The sequence below is a fragment of the Microcebus murinus genome, chromosome 13 (genome assembly GCF_040939455.1).
Source record: "Microcebus murinus isolate Inina chromosome 13, M.murinus_Inina_mat1.0, whole genome shotgun sequence".
Lineage (NCBI taxonomy): Eukaryota > Metazoa > Chordata > Mammalia > Primates > Cheirogaleidae > Microcebus > Microcebus murinus.
The window spans coordinates 64,214,053-64,233,832 of NC_134116.1; the positions used below are offsets into that span (position 1 = coordinate 64,214,053).

Sequence of the window (19,780 nt, forward strand, 5' to 3'; positions counted from 1 at the left end):
TAGGGCGACAGGGAGGGGTTTGATCCAGTAAGTAAATATATTGAACATAACTGGGTCAAAGATTCTCAGTGATAATGAAGGGAGTTAGAAATAAGGAAAAGGAGAAATCTATAATTAACCTATGGTGTTGGATTTAAAAAATGAAGGTATTTGGTGTGAACTCATGACTTAAAAAAATACAAAAACAGATATATAAATGTGTTTGTACATGTAAACTGTGTATATATTTATTTATAAGCAAAATACATGTGTGTATGTGTGTATGTATGTATATATATATATATATATATGCATACACACACACACATATATTTTTTTATGGAACAGTAGCAAGAGGTACACCTAGTACCCAGATCTTGACTTCTAAATACCACTGTCCACTGAAAGGACACTGGTGCTTTTAGAAATGGCCAATTCCAGAGTTGAAGGGAAAGTATAAGACTAGAATATCTTGTGCCAGTACGGAAGTTCTCAAAGAATGATGAGAGACATGTCAAAAGGATTCAGGAGCCAGTTTGTAGGGCAGTCCCAAATCTGGGACAATTTGAGTCTCACAATAACCATGGTAACAAAATATAACCCACTGAATAAATAGAAATCCATGAATTTTTTTTAAGGCTTCTCTTTTCTTTCAGTATCTTTCTTTATAGTGTAATGCCAACTAATGAATGTAGAAGAAATGTTAAAATTAAAAAACCACTACTTGGCACCAACAATTGTAGTAATAATTGATGTAGGCAAGAATCATCAATGGTTGTTAAAGCTATGGATGGAAGTTTGATTAAGAACAAGATGCTTACATAGTGCACAGTATTTACAAAATGCTTATTAATTATAAAGGAAGAAAGAATAACAGTGAAGAAACAGTAGATATTACCTTTATCATGTGACTACCAATAATGGGACAAATTGAAATTATGCACCACTCGATATGATACACTGACAAAAATATAGCATTACTTTCTCTGATTTTCCTGCCAAAAAGCATACTCTAAGTATATTCTAACAGCCATATTTTAGAAGATGTTTGTTCACATTATGCAAATAAGAATCACATAAAATATTTAACTGATTTTGAATTTAAATATATAAAGTTTGAGAAACACTGTTTGGTTAAAATTATTTGAGATTTAAAACCAAAGAAATGAGGCTTTAAAACAAGAAGAATAGGAACAAGAAACACACTTTTAAGGGTTTTTAAAACTTACCTTAAATTTATACTTAGTACTACGTCTGAGATTTTTGACTGTGTAAGCAAGATCTTCTCCATCATATTTAGGCTTAAACCCATATCCCTGCAAAACAAAGTCTTCATTAGATGTCTAATAGCAGAAATAAGGGCAATAATGAATATGTGAAAAGACCCTGGTTTCTCTTCATCTTCTATAATACTATGTGGAATGTGATTAATACTGTTACTATAACCCTCACCCTTATGCTTCTGTTATAAGTGGATGGACCCAGAAATGCTACTGAACATTTGTAGGTAGGAGACCACTAATTCTCAGTAAAGAAAGTAGCCATGAGAAGATCTTTCCTCTTTGAGGGAAGAAAGGATAGAGCCAGTGGTAACATCACCATCAGTAAGCTATGCCACAATGAATAGGAATTTCCCAGAGACATGTTGCAAGAGCTAAACAAAAACTATAAGTATTTGGTATATTTAACTTGCCCTGAACACACAGTTGTGTTTAAGTGAATAAACGAATAGTTAGTTGTGCTGGCAGGTGAGGATGTCACTGAGGTTTGGGATTGCTACTTACAGCACCAGCGACAATGCTTTACTACTTTCCCAATGTTATCATTTCTAAAACTTTTAAAAATTGGGATACAATTCATGTATCATAAAATTCACCATTTTAAAGTATGAAATTCAATGGCTTATGGTATATTCACAAGGTTGTGCAACCCTCACTTAATTCCTAATTTCAGAATAGGACTGTACTTTTTGGTTAGCAGTCACTTCTTCCCTCCTCCTATTTACTAACTTACTTCTAGTCTCTATGGATTTGTCTATATCCATAAAAACAGAATCATATAGTATGTGGTCTTTTGTGACTGGGCGATAAGTGATGGCTAACTAGCTTCAGATTGCACTACATAGTTTCATGGGATACTCTTAAAATCATCTGTGACACTTCGGGAAGCAGTATATGAATATATTAATAGCTGGAGAAGATAGACACCATAGTTCCTCATCTTTTAGAGCTGCTTATTCTAGAAGGCTGTGGTGATCTTCTCTCCCTATCTCCTCCAAAGCAGATATAAAGTGCAATCTTTGTTGTTCCCAGGCATAGACATAGAAACATACACAAAACTCAAAACATCCTTCTACACATCAAGAAAACAAAAGACTGAGTTCTCAAGTCACTTCCAATTCCTCCCAAACTGTAACAAACCAAAGGATTTGGGAAAGGAGTTAACTCTGTGGCAGTATTTATTGTACTAGGATTAATGCCACACTAAAATGTTTTAAATACCCTGTTTAAAATACGTATTCATACTTACTGAAGTTTCTTCTTCCATCTCTAAAATGTAAGAAATTCCTTCATCTGATGGTGTTCCTGAGGGTTTACTCCATTGTAAGGATAACCAAGTAACTCCAGCCTTAGCCAATACAGGACTTGCTGGTGTAGAAGGGGCACAACCTGAGGTGTAATATAAGACTTCTTCACTAAAACCACTGTTGAAACAAACAGTTTTTAAGAAGGAATGAGAAAAAAATATTTTTACAGCTAAAGAATAAATGTTTTGACAAACATCATTTTTGAAAATGTTATTTTTCATAAATTATAATCCAAATAATATATTTGTATTTGATAATATCTTTATGGTAACTAGGCCAGATACCAAAAACTGAATTAGTATTCTTTTAAAAGTACAGATTTTTAAAGCCTTTATATCATAATTCATCCAGTCAATAAAAGAAAATACACATTACCTTTTAGAAGCAGTAACACTCTTTTCTTGGTATAAATGTACCTTTTAAACACACTTTCATATAATGCCATTTATATAAATTAGAAAATATTCAGTTCTCAGTTATGTAATTAAGGCTACCTGCCCCCATAAAGGCGAGCAGAGGTATCTCTAGAATAAAAATAATTTCAGTATGACTTGCCCTTTCTATTTAAATTAGGTATCTTAGATGTTATTAAAATTCACCAGACTTTAAACAAAATAATAAAATTACATATGCTGAGGATTAATAGAGAAATATCTAGGTCACATATGAAGATTTAATTTATATGTGAAAATCTTGGTAAAGCTGCTAGTTTTAATCTTTCCTGTGGTCCCTATGTAAGAATATCCCTAAGATATTCTCTTACAGCTTTTGCTAGGCTTGGTAATATATTTTAACCACATCGACAAAGGGATAAACTAAGTGGAAGTTTCAGTGAATAATTTGGACTGTAAATAATTATACAATTGAAGTTGACTAGATAATCTAAAATAACTACATTATTTTATAAAATATTTCTTACCTTGTACCATAGTCATTTTTGGCTGATAGTCTAAATTTACAACCCATTGCTGGTGACAGTTTCGTAATTTTAAATTGTTTCTGTGAGCCCATGTAACACTGATAAAATTCTCCATTTCCTTTTCCCTATAAGAAATAGCTGATTATTATATATCATGCACATTACTGTAAAAAGATAAAGCCACATCAACTCCTTTTTGATAGTTACATATTAGCAAGCATACATTAAAAGTCATGGATCTCAAGAGAAGGCTGAGATACTACGCATCTTTTATATGATACAGTTCATCAAATGCAGAATTCGAAAACTAGAGAATAGGTATCTTTGTATAGCTTCTTGGATTAAGTACTGTGTTTTAGCCAATGCTAAATTTCTGGCTTTAATAAAAGAAACTCTTTCCAGGTATGGACCCCACAATCTCCTTGGGGGACTGTTAGTGGTGGAAACAGGTGATCTTTGATATGGACAACTGGCAGTTTTCCTCAATCTATGGAAAGTTCTAAGACAACAGTTGTAAGAAAAGGTTTCAACCCATCCCCAAACCTCCACCTATATAGCTGCTAAGCTTCTTTAAAGGTTTTAGAGCTGCTACTACTTAGATTTAACACTGAAAGAGTTCTAGCAGAGAGACAGCTCAATCACAGACAATTAAAGGGAGAGAGTAAAGTAAGGACAGCTCAGGACAACAAAAGAGTTTTAGAAATTTAGGGTGTCAGATAAAACGGACAAGTTTCTCATTCTCCACCATTTTTCTTTATTGTGTTATTAGAAGTAAAGGGTGGTTAGGGTGACTTCTGCTTCAAAGAAAAACTTTAGTCTGTATCTGGCTGCTTTACTGACTTCTCTTGTTAGTTTTAATGCTGTTTAGTTGATTCTACTATGTATGTACAAACTCACAGTATCTCTAAATAATGACAACTTTGCTCCCCAGCCTAGACACCGTGACTATACTTCTTGTTTTGATTTCAAGTCATACTGACCTAACTAACTTCCTAAATAATGTTAAATAAAGGTGGGGAAAACTGGCAACTTTGGTTACTGCTTTGCATAAAAATGTCTGTATTTGTTTAGTCATGGCTCCAAAATAACTATTAAATAAGGAATTGCCTTTCTCTTCCTAATTTGTTTTAAGTTTTAACTGGGATGGATGTTAAATTTTATCAAATACCTTTTATTGATTTATAAAGATGATATGGCTTTTCTTCTATGTTATGTGATATATTAATAGATTTTCTAATTCTTAATTATCTTAGAACTTCTGGAATAAAATCTACCTGGTTGTGTTTTATTATTCTTTTAATATACTACTAATTCCTAAATTATCAATGAAATTTCTTCTATTCCTCTGGCCCCTCCTCTTAGCTTGATGTAAGCAGCAGGGCAAGAAAGACCGTGATAACTAACAGTAAAACAACATATTACACAATAAAGCCTAGTATGCTTGCTGTGGCTGGCTGAATAATGGCCCTAAATATATCCAGGTCCTAATCCCCTGAACCTGTGAATGTTATCTTATATGGTAAGAGGGACTATACAATGCAACTAAGTTAAGGATCTTGTGATGGAAGATTATCCTGGATTATCTGGGCGGACCCTAAATGGAATCAAGTGTCCTTAAAATAGGGAGACAGAGAGATTTGGAGACAGGAGAGGAAGAAGACTTGACGATGGAAGCAAGGAGATAAAAGGCAAAGTGATGTGGCCATGAACCAAGTGATAAGGACAGCCCACAAAAAGCTGGTCAAGGCAAGGAAACAAATTCTCCCCTAGAGCCCCCAGAGGGAGCATGGCCATGCTGACACCTTGATTTTGGCCCAGTGAAATGCATTTCAGATTTCTGGCCTCCAGAACAGTATGAGAACAGATGTGATGTTTTAATATCAGGTTTGGGGTAATTTGTTACAGCAGACATAGGAAATGAAAACACTTGCCTTTAAGGCTGATATGAAAAAACAGTTCCTTCATCAAGGTAATTACCTTAGAGAAAGTTTTTTTTTAAGACAGAGTCTCACTATGCCACCCTAGGTAGAGTGCAGTGGCGTCAGCCTAGCTCACAGCAACCTCAAAGTCCTGGGCTCAAGCAATCCTCCTGCCTCAGCCTCCTGAGTAGCTGGGACTATAGGAGTATGCCACTGCGCCTGGCTAATTTTTCTATTTTTAGAAGAGACAGGGTCTCATTTTTGCTAAGGCTGGCCTTGAACTCCCTAAGTAACAGTTTTTTTTTTTTTTTGAGACAGAGTCTCACTTTGTTGTCCAGGCTAGAGTGAGTGCCGTGGCGTCAGCCTAGCTCACAGCAACCTCAAACTCCTGGGCTCAAGGGATCCTCCTGCCTCAGCCTCCCGAGTAGCTGGGACTACAGGCATGCGCCACCATGCCCGGCTAATTTTTTATATATATATCAGTTGGCCAATTAATTTCTTTCTATTTATAGTAGAGACGGGGTCTCGCTCTTGCTCAGGCTGGTTTTGAACTCCTGACCTTGAGCAATCCGCCCGCCTCGGCCTCCCAAGAGCTAGGATTACAGGCGTGAGCCACAGCGCCCGGCCTAAGTAACAGTTTTGTTGGTGGTTCAGTTGGAGAAAAAAACCAAAACAGAACATATGGAAGTTCAGTCATCAACGTTTTCTAAAACACCATCAATCTACTCATGCACCACACAAAATCATTCATACTGTTTTTGAAAGAAGAAAAATTAAAACAGACAAAAAAATTATTTCTGCCTGAAGATATGCATATTATTTTAACCATCTAAAAATAAAACAATTCAATTTACTTACCTCATCCCATTCTAAAATAAAGCTTTGGATTTTAGAACCATTGTCACTAGGTGCCTAAAACAAATACCAAAAAACAAACAAAATGAATACAAATTAGTACTTTCATAAATGATATTGTGATGATCTAATCTCTATTTCATGTTGCAGATGTTCTTTGTGACCTGGTCCTAGAAAAGTATGCACAGAAAATACAGAACTATATATGTTGTATATCCCACAATCCTTTTAAATGTAAGGGGCGGGGGGGCGGGGGGGGGGAAGCAAGAGGCTACTCATGGTTTTCTGAAAATGAACAATCTCTTTTAGTAAGATCTTAACTTTTAAAATTCTTTAAAATAATCACTTTGCCTTTCTTTCAGAAGACTTTATCAGCTATAAGCTGTTAGAATCAATCCTGTCTTTTTTATTAAAACTCGCCTTATAATATAAATGGAATATTGTATGAAATACCAAAGAGTGAAGAACTCAGAATGCTAAAAGAAACTGAGAGGGCACTGTGTGAATTTCTGCTTCTAGCCTCAATGTGCTGATTACCTGAGACTGCTAACTCTGTAATCTGTTCATATTTAGGGATGAGAAATGCAGTCTCCCTTGCCGTTTTATTTCAGTATTTAATCATTCTTGAAATCAAGAATTTCAGCCTATTTCTAACTGAATTTTCTTCCGACAATTTCAGCCCATTTCCTCTTCGCAGAACAAATGATCACCATCCTTACTTTAACTTCATATAGTTGAAGATAATTGATTTTAAGACTCCTCCTGTCAAAATTAAATAATTTTAACCTTTGAAATGATTTTCTTGACCCTATACAGGTGTTTTTTTTTTGAGACAGAGTCTCACCCTGTTGCTTGGTAGAGTGCCATGGCATCAGTTTAGCTCACAGCAACCTCAAACTCTAGGCTCAAGCAATCCTGACTCAGCCTCCAGAGTAGCTGGGACTATAAGAATGTGCCACCATGCCCAGCTAATTTTTTATATTTTTAGTTGCTTGGCCAAATTTCTTTCTATTTTAGGAGAAACAGGGTCTCACTCTTGCTCAGGTTGGTTGCAAACTCCTGAGCTGAAGCAATCCACCCGCCTCAGCCTCCCAGAGTGCTAGGATTATAGGCGTTAGACACCAAGCCTGGCCCCTATCCAGTTTTTTTTTTTTATTTTTTTATTTTTAGAACAAGGTAGAGGGTAGAACTATCCAGTTTTTATATAGCATTGCTAACTATGCAAATGGCAAGAGGGGCCATTAAGTTTATTTTTTTTATTTATTAAGTTTTTAATAAAAAGGAACCCAGAAGCCTAAATTATTTGAACAATGACATAGGTATTATATTTAAAAATTTTTTTTTTTTTTGAGACAGAGTCTCGCTTTGTTGCCCAGGCTAGAGTGAGTGCCGTGGCGTCAGCCTAGCTCACAGCAACCTCAAACTCCTGGGCTCAAGGGATCCTCCTGCCTCAGCCTCCCAAGTAGCTGGGACTACAGGCATGTGCCACCATGCCCGGCTAATTTTTTGTATATATTAGTTGGCCAATTAATTTCTTTCTATTTATAGTAGAGACGGGGTCTCGCTCTTGCTCAGGCTGGTTTCGAACTCCTGACCTCGAGCAATCCGCCCGCCTCGGCCTCCCAGAGAGCTAGGATTACAGGCGTGAGCCACCGCGCCCGGCCTAAAAAAATTTTTTTAATTGTAATTTTTAACTAGTTAATATGGTCAGAATTTGCTTGTAAACCATAGTAATAGCTCACTGATTGGCATAATGGCAGCAGGTTAAAGAGAATGTAATGAGAAGCAGGTAGGGAAAGGATCCTTGGGAAACTCCAACTCTTATACTGCATGAGAATCCAAAGAGAGATGATTACAAGTCTCATCATAAAATGTGTGGTATAGAAACATATTTCCCAAGTGTTTATCATTATAGATTGCTCTAGTCTAGTTGCTGATGTCTCACATTCACTTTGCTAATTTTTTTTTGTTGTTGTTTTTTGGTGAGGCTGTTGTCTACCTTAACAACCTGAGACATATCTTCTAGTTTTCTTCAAGTTAGAGGGGAAACTACTATGTGTAAAGTGTTTTACCTTATCTCATCTAATCCTCACATCACCTCAATGAAGTACCATTGCCTGAACTTTACAAAAGAGGAAATGGGGGCTTCAAAGAACCCCCAAAAGCTACCCTAGATTACTAGTCATTAAGAGTGGAGGAGAGCTGCATTTGGTCTATCTGACCACAAAACCAGCATTCCTACCCAGTAGTATTCCTGGGCTTGAACAATAGGTCTCTTATTGCCAGTGCAATAAAAGAGTAGGAGCCCAGTTTCAGTCAGCTTTCTATCATTACCATACACTGGCAATTCTAAACAATGTCAGTTGATAAAATATTTCTCTCAACTGCTACCTCCTATGTTTACCCCATTAGGAATACTTTTATATTATGTCAGGCATCAGAGTCAAAAGGCTGGATATTCAAGTTACTAAACTACTCTTGAGTTTTCTTCATCTTTAAAATTAAATAATAACAATAGTCATAGTGCTTGTTATGTTTCAGGCATTGTGACATGGGCTATACAGATATTAACTGTTTAATCCTCCCAACAACTCTATGTAGGTATACAACACTAGCCCCAATAACAGTGACAATGGTATCTTTCTCCAACTCTGCTGATTATTGTGTATGTATAAAGGGCCATTTCGAGAAGGGTCCAAGCCTGGGCAACCTGAAGAGGTAACTGCCTACATCTTATATAGGGCTGTTGGGATATTATTAAAGGCAGAAATTTCAAAATTAAATTTTAATTATCTTCAGAACAAAGAACAGATACCTACAGAAATACCAACTTACATAAAAGGCACTACTTCAACTGCCCTATCAAAGACAGGATCTGGGCACATTCATAAATAAAATGCTACTGTAAGTGACCTGAAATAAAAATAGTCATCCTTTTTATCACACATGAAAATGTGTATATATACACATTTGTTTGATTTACATATGCTGATAGTACTTTAGCACCCAATATCCTCAGAAGAACTGGAGACAAACAGCTCCCAAGCAAGCAGTAAGCCCCTCATTTTCAAAAGCTTTTAGAAGGAAAGCTAGCCCTGGTTTTTGTTCTTGAGGTAGTAGATAATTAAATCAAGATGAGTAGTTATATAACTGCAAATCAATGTTAACAGGGATGGTACTCCCTTATAGGGGATGCTTTGAAATCCTGTCGGGGTATTTCTGACCTGATCACAATAATGCAGGGCAAGGAGGGCCTGATGGTCATGAGGTTAAGGTCAAGGGTGCTGACAGCCCTGCAGAGTGCAGGACAATCAGTACCATGAAGAATTGTTCTCTTCTTCTGGTACTCTTGAATGTTTTCCTGAAAATCCATGTAGGTGAAATATCTCTTTATAATTATCAGAGCCTAGAACCTAATCCCACTTTACAAGGTATATTTTGTATGGTTTTAACAGATCCTGCATTTTCCCAAAATGAAACTACTATGCAATTTGGGAAAGACTGTATTTAATTTGCTCAGAAATTTACCAAGACCTATACACCATTTCAGAAAATCACATCACCATCTGTGGCATCTGAATTACCAGTGCTATGTATGGTGTTTGCCTACTTCATTATATCTTCTGGTGTCGCTGGGCCCAATCACTTATACATTAAAATACGTACTCTGTTAAGAATAACTTTATTCCTCCTTTTAGGTGGTATATTTTTAAAATTATGCATCCAGTTAAGGTATAAATTTGATTTTAGGGTAAAATTCAGGACATAAAGGTGTCATCACAAAGTATTACACAAAGGAACTTTTTGTAATTGTAGGTTGAGAATCACAGTTGAAATCTCAATGTCATCACAAGTGCAATATAATTAGGACTGAATTATAAGTGAGTCTTTTTTGCTGTATGTACATATAGTAAGAAAAACTAGTAAAAGCATTATTTTAAGATATAGTAAGTAGGTATTTGTTTCATGTTTGTAAAGAGCAAGAGCAAATTAGTTAGCTTAAAGCTCTTTTGGTCTTTGAAAACAATTAAAACAATATTACAGGGGAAACAAAGAAACATCCAGCTGGAAATACTCTATAGAATATTCTTACCTTCCATTGCAAAGTGAGTGAATTTTTGGTCCGATTGGCTATCCTTGGTGGATTAGGTGTATCAGGTTCACAGCTCAAGGTAGTAAAGCTTTCAGCTTCTGAAGGTGTTCCCTTTATAGAATTGTATTCTGCCTGGACTCTATGGTGATAAAATAAATAGTTTTACCCTTCAGAATCACTGTCTCCTACCTTTTAATAGCATCACCTTGTATCCTACCTTTTAATAGTATCACCTTGCAGTGCCCTCTGAAAGTTCTATCCAGAAAAGATGACTATTAGAAATAAAAGGTGACCCTTAAAAACAGAAGACTGGTGGTTTTCTTTTTCTTTTTTACTGGAAGCCAATGTAAGGAATACATTTTAAGTTGTGACATAACTGTGTCTGTGCACATATGCATTTATACATACATACAACATGAGTTTCCTGAAACAATACTCTTAACTAGGAGTAATATACTGATGTTTTCTATTCCATTTGATTCTATTTCATTTTCTTGAAACATGCTGAATATAACCCACACAATTAAATTCATCATCCAATAATAATTATAACCCATAGTTTGAAAAAGATTAGGTTGTACGTTACTTTGGGTTTAACCATAGGAAGTACACTTGAACACTTAATAGCTAAACAGAAATAATCACAACCACAAATGCTCTTTTAAGAACGGATTAACTAAATGATTAACTAAATGTGTTATATTAGGGCCCAACTGGGGAGGCCTTAAGAGTCTATAAAATTTTGGTAAGTTATACTAGAAGAACTTCACAGAGTAAAATAGTAAGTAACTAAATTATTCCTCTTATGTGTTGTAAAATTTTAAGAGTTTTAATATCCCAAACTCTTTCCAAAATAAGATGTTGTAAAAATACATAAGTATAAGCCAAATATTATTTATGATTATTTTATAAGAATTTCAAAGCTGGGACAAGTTTCCAGTGCTAAACTAAATACTGTAGAAATATTCTACAGATTCATTCCAATCTCTGGGTCTTATAAACAGGGTGATTAAACCCTTCACTATAACATTTGAGTTAAATGTTTTTGGTTTTTTGGAAAATGTTGATAATTGTATCAAGAAAAGAATCAAAGTTTACAAAGTCCATGTTTTTCATCCAAAATTAATATTTAAATTAGATTCTAGATTTTTAAGGAAATAATTACTAAAAAAATCCTAAACCCATGCTGTATCATATAAAAGCAACCTATAGTAGTTCCTTACTTTGCATGGTAATCCGTAGCTGGCTTGAGATCATTTAAAGTGACACTCGTTTCTTCTCCTCTGGAGGGAAAAAAGGTTAATATTTCAGTGTCTGATAAGGCATTTCTAAAGTATATGCATTATTATACACTATAGTTTTGGGTATTTTATTGAAATTATACTACTTCTTTCTTAACCAATTATATCCATATTCATCCATGAATATATTAATAGAATTTGTGCAACTGGGGAGTGTGCCAAACTTAAGTATGTACCTGCATACTACTTTACAACAAAAAGTTGTGCTAAGCAAATAAAGTGTGTAAGCCAGACTTTTTTATTAGAGTGCAGTTAGGGAAGATATTTAGCTTACTAATGAACTAAAACCATTTTCAATTATTTAAAAATCCATTTTGCATATAGTTAAAATACTAAGTAAAACATGTACTATTAAAATCAATAATATGTACTCTTACTTTACAAAGAGAATGCCACTACAGCCTGGGTGACAGAGCAAGATGCTGTCTCTTAAAAAAAATCAACATCCTTTCATGATAAAAACTCAACAAACTAGGCACTGAAGGAACATACCTAAACATAGGTCCATATATGACAAACCCACAGCTAACATCAAACTGATGTGGAAAAGCTGAAAACCTTTTCTCTAAGAACTGGAACAAGACCAGGATGTCCACTTTCATCACTCCTATTCAACATAGTACTGGAATTCCTAGCCAAAGCAATCAAGCAAGAGAAGGAAATAAAAGGCATACAAATTAAAAAAGAGGAAGTCAAATTGTCCCTCTCTGCAGATGACATGATCTTGTATCTATGAAAACCTAAACACCGCACCAAAAGACTCGTAGATCTGATAAATAAATTCAGTTAAGTTACAGGACACAAAAACAACACACAAAAATCAGTAGCCATTTCAATACACTAGTGATGAACTAGCTGGAAAAGAAATCAAGAAGAGAATCCCATTTGCAATAGCTACAATAATAACAAACCAACCAACTAACCAACCAACCAACCACAAAACTCTAGGAATAAATTTAAACATGGAGGTAAAAGATCCCTATAAGGAAAACAACAAAATACTAATGAAAGAAACTGAAGAAGACACAAATGGAAAGACATCCCATGTCCACAAATGAAAAGAAATTTTAATATCATTAAAATCACCATACTACCCAAAGCAATCCATAGTTTCAATATAATCCCTATCAAAATACTGATGCCAGTTTTCACAGAAATAGAAAAAACAATCATAAAATTCATATGGAGCCACAAAGAGCCTGAATAGCCAAAGTAATCCTGAATGAAAAGAATGCAGCTGGAGGCATCACACTACCTGACTTCAAAATATATATCCTAGCACTCTGGGAGGTTAACGTGGGAGGAGCTCAGGAGTTTGAGATAAGCCTGAGCAAGAGTGAGACCTCGTCTCTACTAAAAATAGAAAAAATTAGCCAGGTGTGATGGCATGTGCCTGTAGTCCCAGCTACTAGGGAAGCTGAGGCAGGAGGATTGCTTAAGATGAGGAGTTTGTGGTTACAGTGAGCTATGATGAAGCCACTGCACTCTACTTGGGGTGACAGAGTGAGACTCTGTTTCAGAAAAAAAAAGAAAAAAGAAAAGAAAAGAAATTGCAAGGCTATAGTAACCATAACAGCATGATATTGGTATAAACACAGACATATAGATCAATGGAATAGAGAATCCAGAAATAAATCCATGTATTTATAGCCAACTGATTTTCGACAAAGACACCAAGAACGTACATTGGGAAAAAGATATCATCTTCAATAAATGGTGCTAGGAAACCTGAATATTCATAGCAAAAAAATGAAACTGGATCCCTATCTCTCACTATATATAAAAATCAACTCAAGATGGGATTAAAGGCTTAAATGTAAGACCTGAAACTATAGAAACTATAAAATTACTAGAAGAAAACACAGGGGAGAGAAACACTTCAGGACACTGGCTAAGAAAAGACTATGGTTAAGACCTCAAAAGCATAGACAACAAAAATAAAAATAGACAAATGGGACTACATTAAACTAAAATGCTTCTTCACAGCAAAGGAAACAACAGAGTGAAGACACAACCTGTTGAATGGGAGAACAATCTGCAAACTACTCATCCAGAAAGGACTAATATCCAGAATATATAAGGAACTCAAACAACAGTAAAAACAAACAAACAAAAACTCAGTAAAAAGTGGGCAAAGGATATGAGCAGACATTTCTCAGAAGAAGACATACAAGTGGCCAACAGTTGTGTGAAATAATTTTTAACACTGCTAATCATCAGGGAAATGCAAATCAAAACCACAATGAGTTATCATCTCACCCCAGTATGGCTACTAAAAAGATAAAAAGTAACAGATACTAGCAAGGATGCAGAGAAAAGGGAACTCTTATACAATGCTGGTGGGAATGTAAATTAGTACAGCCACTATGGGAAACTGTATAGAGATTTCCCAAAAAGCTAAAAATAGAGCTATCATACAAATCAGCAATCCCATTACTGAATATGTAAGGAAATCAGTCTATCCAAGGGATATCTACACTCTCGTGTTTACTGTAGCACTATACACAAAAGCAAAGATATGTAATCAACTTAAGTGTCTCTCAACTGACGAATGAGTAAGAAAATGTGGTATATATACACATGGGATAATATTTGGCCATAAAAAGGAATGAAATCATGTCATTTGCAGCAACATGGATGGAACTGGAGGTCATTAGTAAAATAAACTAGGTTCAGAAACCCAAATATTATATGATATCACTCATATGTGGAAGCTAAACAAGTTGATCTCATGAGTGGAGAGAATAGAATAAAGATACTAGAGGCTGGGAAGAGTCGGTGGGTAGGGGGATAAAAAGAGGTTGGTTAATGGGTACAAACAGAGTTGGATAGAAGGAATAAGTTCTAATGTTTGATAGCAGAGTGGGTGACTATAGTTAACAATAATGTATTGTATTATTTCAGAATAGCTAGAAGAGAGGACTTGAAATGTTCCTAATACATAGAATAGATAAATACTCAAGGTGATGGACACCCCAAATACTCTGACTTGATGATTACACAGTCTATGCAAGTAACAAAATATCACACATAACCTATAAATATGTACCAATATTTGGATCAAAAAGATTACAGTTTAGATAAAAAAGTGAATCATAATTTAAATTACAGCATATCTCATGGCCACTATCACGTTTTCAAGTACAATAGTACACATATTAAAATAATCACCTGATACAAATATTATTTGGGTCTGTAACCACAAACCAGCCTATTCTCTACTTTTTCTTTCTTTCTTTTCTTTTAAATCACTGTTCCCTATTCCGTTTCCTTCCACCAACTCTCTCTCCTCTCCACTTTATGGACTTCTTTCCCCATTCCCCACCCCTTGCCTCTGAGCTACTCTGTTTCTCAAATCGAAGCCAGTAAATGTGAAAAATAAATATGTCTCATCGATGAAAGTATACTTTAATGAACTGGGCAGGTGCAGCAGCATCCTCATAGAGAGACCTTAACTGCTGTAGAATATGGGGAGGTGACTAATGTCCCTCTTGTGCTCCCTGGTCAGGCTGCAAATGGAAATAAATTGTTTCTCTTACCAAGCAGCCATTTCTAACTAGAAATAGCCATTAACACAAAAATAAACTTTTATGTTGATGGTATTTTAACTTAAGTAGGTAGGTTTATTTGTCCCCTTTAAGAAAAATGAATAAACATAAGGAAATATCAATAGAGAGGAAGCAAGAAATTTTTATAACCTTATGTGACTAGATGAGAGTAACTAGGGCAGTTTCATTTTCCTTTCTTCTCCTTACCAGCTACTTTTTGGAAAAAAGAAACCAAGAAGGATAATGTAGCTGGTGTTCTGTGATAATTATGTTCATTCAATGATTAACCACCTCCTTTACAATCTTCCTGGTGCATTCAGCATTACCTTCTATTTTTTCATTAGAATAATCAACTTCCTTATGAATAAGGACAGAAAAATAAACTTATTTCAAAAACTGTCAGTCATAAATTTCACAGTTAGCTACTGAATCTTTCTAAGGCTTTGTGGTGTGCAATATACTTTTTAACCAAGGAAAGAAAATTATGATAGGTTTCCAAAACATGATTACTAACATACCAACACACAAATGAGGAACTCTGTTACTAAATTCATTTTACAATAGGACACGAGCTTGTACACAAAAGAACTAAATTCAAGTCCTTAAAGGAGCAATGCTATACTTCATTAATACAAAATCAAGAATTCTCCATTTTTGGTCTTGGGTTCTGCATACTGTAATTTATATTTAATGCATCGAGAATACATGAATATTAAAACATCAACTAGGGAGGCTATTGAGAAGAAAAAGCTGCATGTGGCCAGTGATAATTCTGATGGAACATGGGCAGAAATGTGTACCAGACTGCATTGGGACTATTTATATGGAAATCACTGTCACTGGCCAACTTACAGATTTAAAATAAAAGCATGAAGAAGAAAAAATAGAACAAAATTAGTAATAAGCTCTTATGATAAACCGTTAACCTATATAATGGAAGAGAGCAAAACATAACAAATACCTACATGTGTACACTTTTGTACTTCCCATCTTTTCCAGTACTTGAGACCAGAACTTCATAACTGTAGAACTCTGGTATGGTAGTCTCATCTGTTTCGCCATTAACGAAGCTGGAAGGTGGGGACCAGGTAAGTACTACTGTTCTTGCCTGGATGTCTGATGCCTGCAAAAACATAACATTTAAAAGCTCTTTGAAACAACTATAATGTGCACAACAAACAGTGGAATATCTAACAGAGTTTCTAGATTAAATAAAATGTATCTGTATATACTTACATAAAATGGCTCACAAATGGAAACCTACCAATTTGTAGATGAGATATAATTTGTTGTGAAAGGGTAGATGGGTTCATCAAAAGTTTAAAGACAAGTTTGGGCCATTCAAAACTATTAGTGTAGATACCATATATAGTCAAATGTAAAGAATAGGAGAAATAAACTGTTTATAGCATTTGAATAGGTTCATTTCCTCAGCTTGGAAAGTGTTATAGAAGATGACAAAAAAACTGAAGAGAAAAATGAGCAAAGGACACTGACAGTCCAAAGAAACATATTAATAAATATAAATGGACAACATATAACATAATATGTAACTGCATTCATAATTAAATAAATGTTAATTAAAATAAGAAACCACTCTTTATCTACCAGATACAGGAAGATTAAAAAGCTAGTAATATCTAGGGTATTGAAGATTTAGAGAAATAGCACTCTCTTAAATGCAGCTGTGAGTATATACTGGTATAATCCTTGTGTACAGCAACTTGGGAGCCATTATAAAAATTTCAATTGTGTTTACTTTTTGATGCAGGAATTCTACTTCCAGAAGTATTTTTTTTTCAGGATAATATCCTATATCATAAGTATACAAATATATATGTACTTAGGAATGTTCATTGTGGCATTATTAATGGCAAAAAAATTGAAAGATAGAGCACTGACTACCTAAATAATGGTATCATAACTGTAAACAATACAGCCTCTTAACACATTATTATGCAGGTGTTCAAAAAAGAATGAGATAGACATGTATGTGCTGACATCTAAAGCTTTCTTCAATATATTGGTGCTATATAATAATGGGGAAAAAAGCCGGAAAGCAGTATACATGGTATGATTGCAGTTGTATTAAATTTTTAAAAAATGCACAAAAATGTCTGAGAATGTACTGTACAAAAACATACTAATTGTTATCTTTGGGGATTTTGTATATGTGTATGATGGGATGTAGGGAGAGTTGTGATAGGAAAAAATAGGTACTTTTGAGTGTGTTTTATATATTTTTATACTACTGGAATAGTTTTATGAGTATTACTTTTATAATAAAAAAATTGAGCAATTAGGTAAGGTTTAAAGATTGGTAAGAAAAGTATCAGATTATATGCAGGCATTTATATAAACGCTTGCTTTAAAATTATATACATCTAATAACTATCTTAGTGTTTTTTTTTTTTGTTTTTTTTTTTTTGAGACAGAGTCTCGCTTGTTGCCCAGGCTAGAGTGAGTGCCGTGGCGTCAGCCTAGCTCACAGCAACCTCAAACTCGTGGGCTCAAGCAATCCTTCTGCCTCAGCCTCCCGAGTAGCTGGGACTACAGGCATGCACCACCATGCCCAGCTAATTTTATATATATATATATATTAGTTGGCCAATTAATTTCTTTCTATTTATAGTAGAGACGGGGTCTTGCTCTTGCTCAGGCTGGTTTTGAACTCCTGACCTCGAGCAATCCGCCCGCCTCGGCCTCCCAGAGTGTTAGGATTACAGGCTTGAGCCACCGCGCCCGGCCATCTTAGTGTTTTTAAACATAAAGCCAAACCAATAAGCAATAGAATTAGGACTATCCCTATTTTGAATTACGTAGAATAAATAAACTCTACACAAGTCTAACATTCTTTCCTTTTCAAAGTTTCAATAATACTGTCTTGAAGTCTTGGTATTACATTTCATTTACAATGGACTTAAAAATGATTCCCTGCATTAACCAGTATTCACCTGGCTATTAACCTGTAACTGAATAGGTTTTCTTTCTTTCTTTCTTTTTTTTTTAAAACAAACTATTACCATATGTATACTCTTAAGTGTCTCCTGATTTTATGGGATAATCACAGCTGTGGGAACATGAATAGGACTATGAAGGGTCAGTTAATAGCACTAACTGGCATCTACTTTATGAAGCTTATTTTATCAGGCTCTGTGGGTTCTGACTACATCATCAAAAGTACAGGCAGTGGAGAAAACATTAAGTAGGTAGGCAAAAGACTTGTCGCTAATTTGCTTGGCAATATTGAATTTTCAACTTCTTAGGGTTCTAGGCCTCATCTGCAAAATGAATGGCTGAGTAAGATGAACTGTTTACCATAGTTACTCAAATACAGTATTTTTAAAAAGTTTTTTTATTTTAGAATAAATTTAGATTTCTAGAAAAGTTGCAAAGATATAACAGTATACAGAGTTCTTGCCTATCTTTCACCTAGCATCCCCTAATGTTAACATCTTATGTGACCATGTACTTTTGTCAAAACTAAGGAATTAACATTGGTAAATATTAACTAAGCTTTTAACTAAACTATACTTGTAATTATTAAGTAAACAGACTTCCAGGATACTAGGTTAAATTTAGCAAATATGGTTAAAAATGCTAATTTCAACATTCCCAATCTCTTTTTATAGAAAAACTCTTGTTCCCAACTCATTCTATTGAAAAACTATCTTATTACTTGCACATAAATGTTACAGCACAAAGGGAGCAATTACATAGCTTACACTAGGGTTAGCTATGGAAAACTTCATAAGAAGTGAATTTTGAATAGAAATTTAAAGGACTTGCATGGAATATAATTTGGTAGAAAGAGGCGGGTGACTAATATAGGAATGAGTATTTTATATTCACAAGCTTATTACTTGAAAGATGCCTGTCCAAGGCATGTGCATGAGTGTGTATTTTAAAAATGTCCCTAGTAATTTTACTCCCATGTGAACTACAGATTAAGGTGGGGGTGAGGGAGAGATAAAGGACCATTAAAATGATCATAAGAGACAAAAACAATCGTGTCCTAAAAGACAAGAGTAACAGTGTTCTGAAATAATAAGTGATCAACAATGTCAAATACTGTAGGGAGATCAAAGAGAATGAATGCAATCTAAATAATGCCTAAAATGTTTGTTGTTGCTGGTTTCAGGTGGATTATGAAAGAGTTGTATAGAAGAGAGGTGGACTCCCACACAGATACTGTGAAATTCCTGTATGAAGACTGAGGCAGTAACTGTGTGTGTGTGCGCACAAGTGCGTGTGTCTTATGGGGTGGGGCAGCAGCGGCAACGGGGGGCAGCAGCAGAGTAGATCCTAGAAATTTACAGAATTAATAAAGGCTGGAGTTCAATTTGGCATGGGGAGATTAAAGGTAAGGAAGAAATATAAGATGATACTGTAACCCAGGGATATCTGAATGGGTGTTTTGACGGAAATACTGAAAGGAAACAGAAAACAAAAGGGTCCTAATCCAAGAGGATTTAGAGGAACAAAGAAGATAAAATAATCTAGAAAAGAAAATAAAGAATTTGGTTTTATAGAGTTCTTGGCAAAATATCCATACTTGGTTATTTTTGTAGTTATGGAG

At 34.9% G+C, this 19,780-nt stretch overlaps 1 protein-coding gene across 3 annotated transcripts in view; it reads right to left on the reverse strand.

The window, feature by feature from the left end:
* Positions 1-19,780, reverse strand: part of FNDC3A (fibronectin type III domain containing 3A) — a 153,821-nt gene that overhangs the window by 28,265 nt on the left and 105,776 nt on the right. For all 3 annotated transcript variants that reach the window (XM_076009457.1, XM_076009458.1, XM_076009456.1), the window contains 7 exons: positions 16,167-16,324; positions 11,576-11,635; positions 10,353-10,491; positions 6,263-6,316; positions 3,486-3,610; positions 2,509-2,683; positions 1,209-1,295 (listed from right to left, as the gene is read on the reverse strand). In XM_076009457.1, the coding sequence (XP_075865572.1) occupies positions 1,209-1,295; positions 2,509-2,683; positions 3,486-3,610; positions 6,263-6,316; positions 10,353-10,491; positions 11,576-11,635; positions 16,167-16,324 (798 nt within the window). The remainder of the gene's footprint in view (positions 1-1,208; positions 1,296-2,508; positions 2,684-3,485; positions 3,611-6,262; positions 6,317-10,352; positions 10,492-11,575; positions 11,636-16,166; positions 16,325-19,780) is intronic.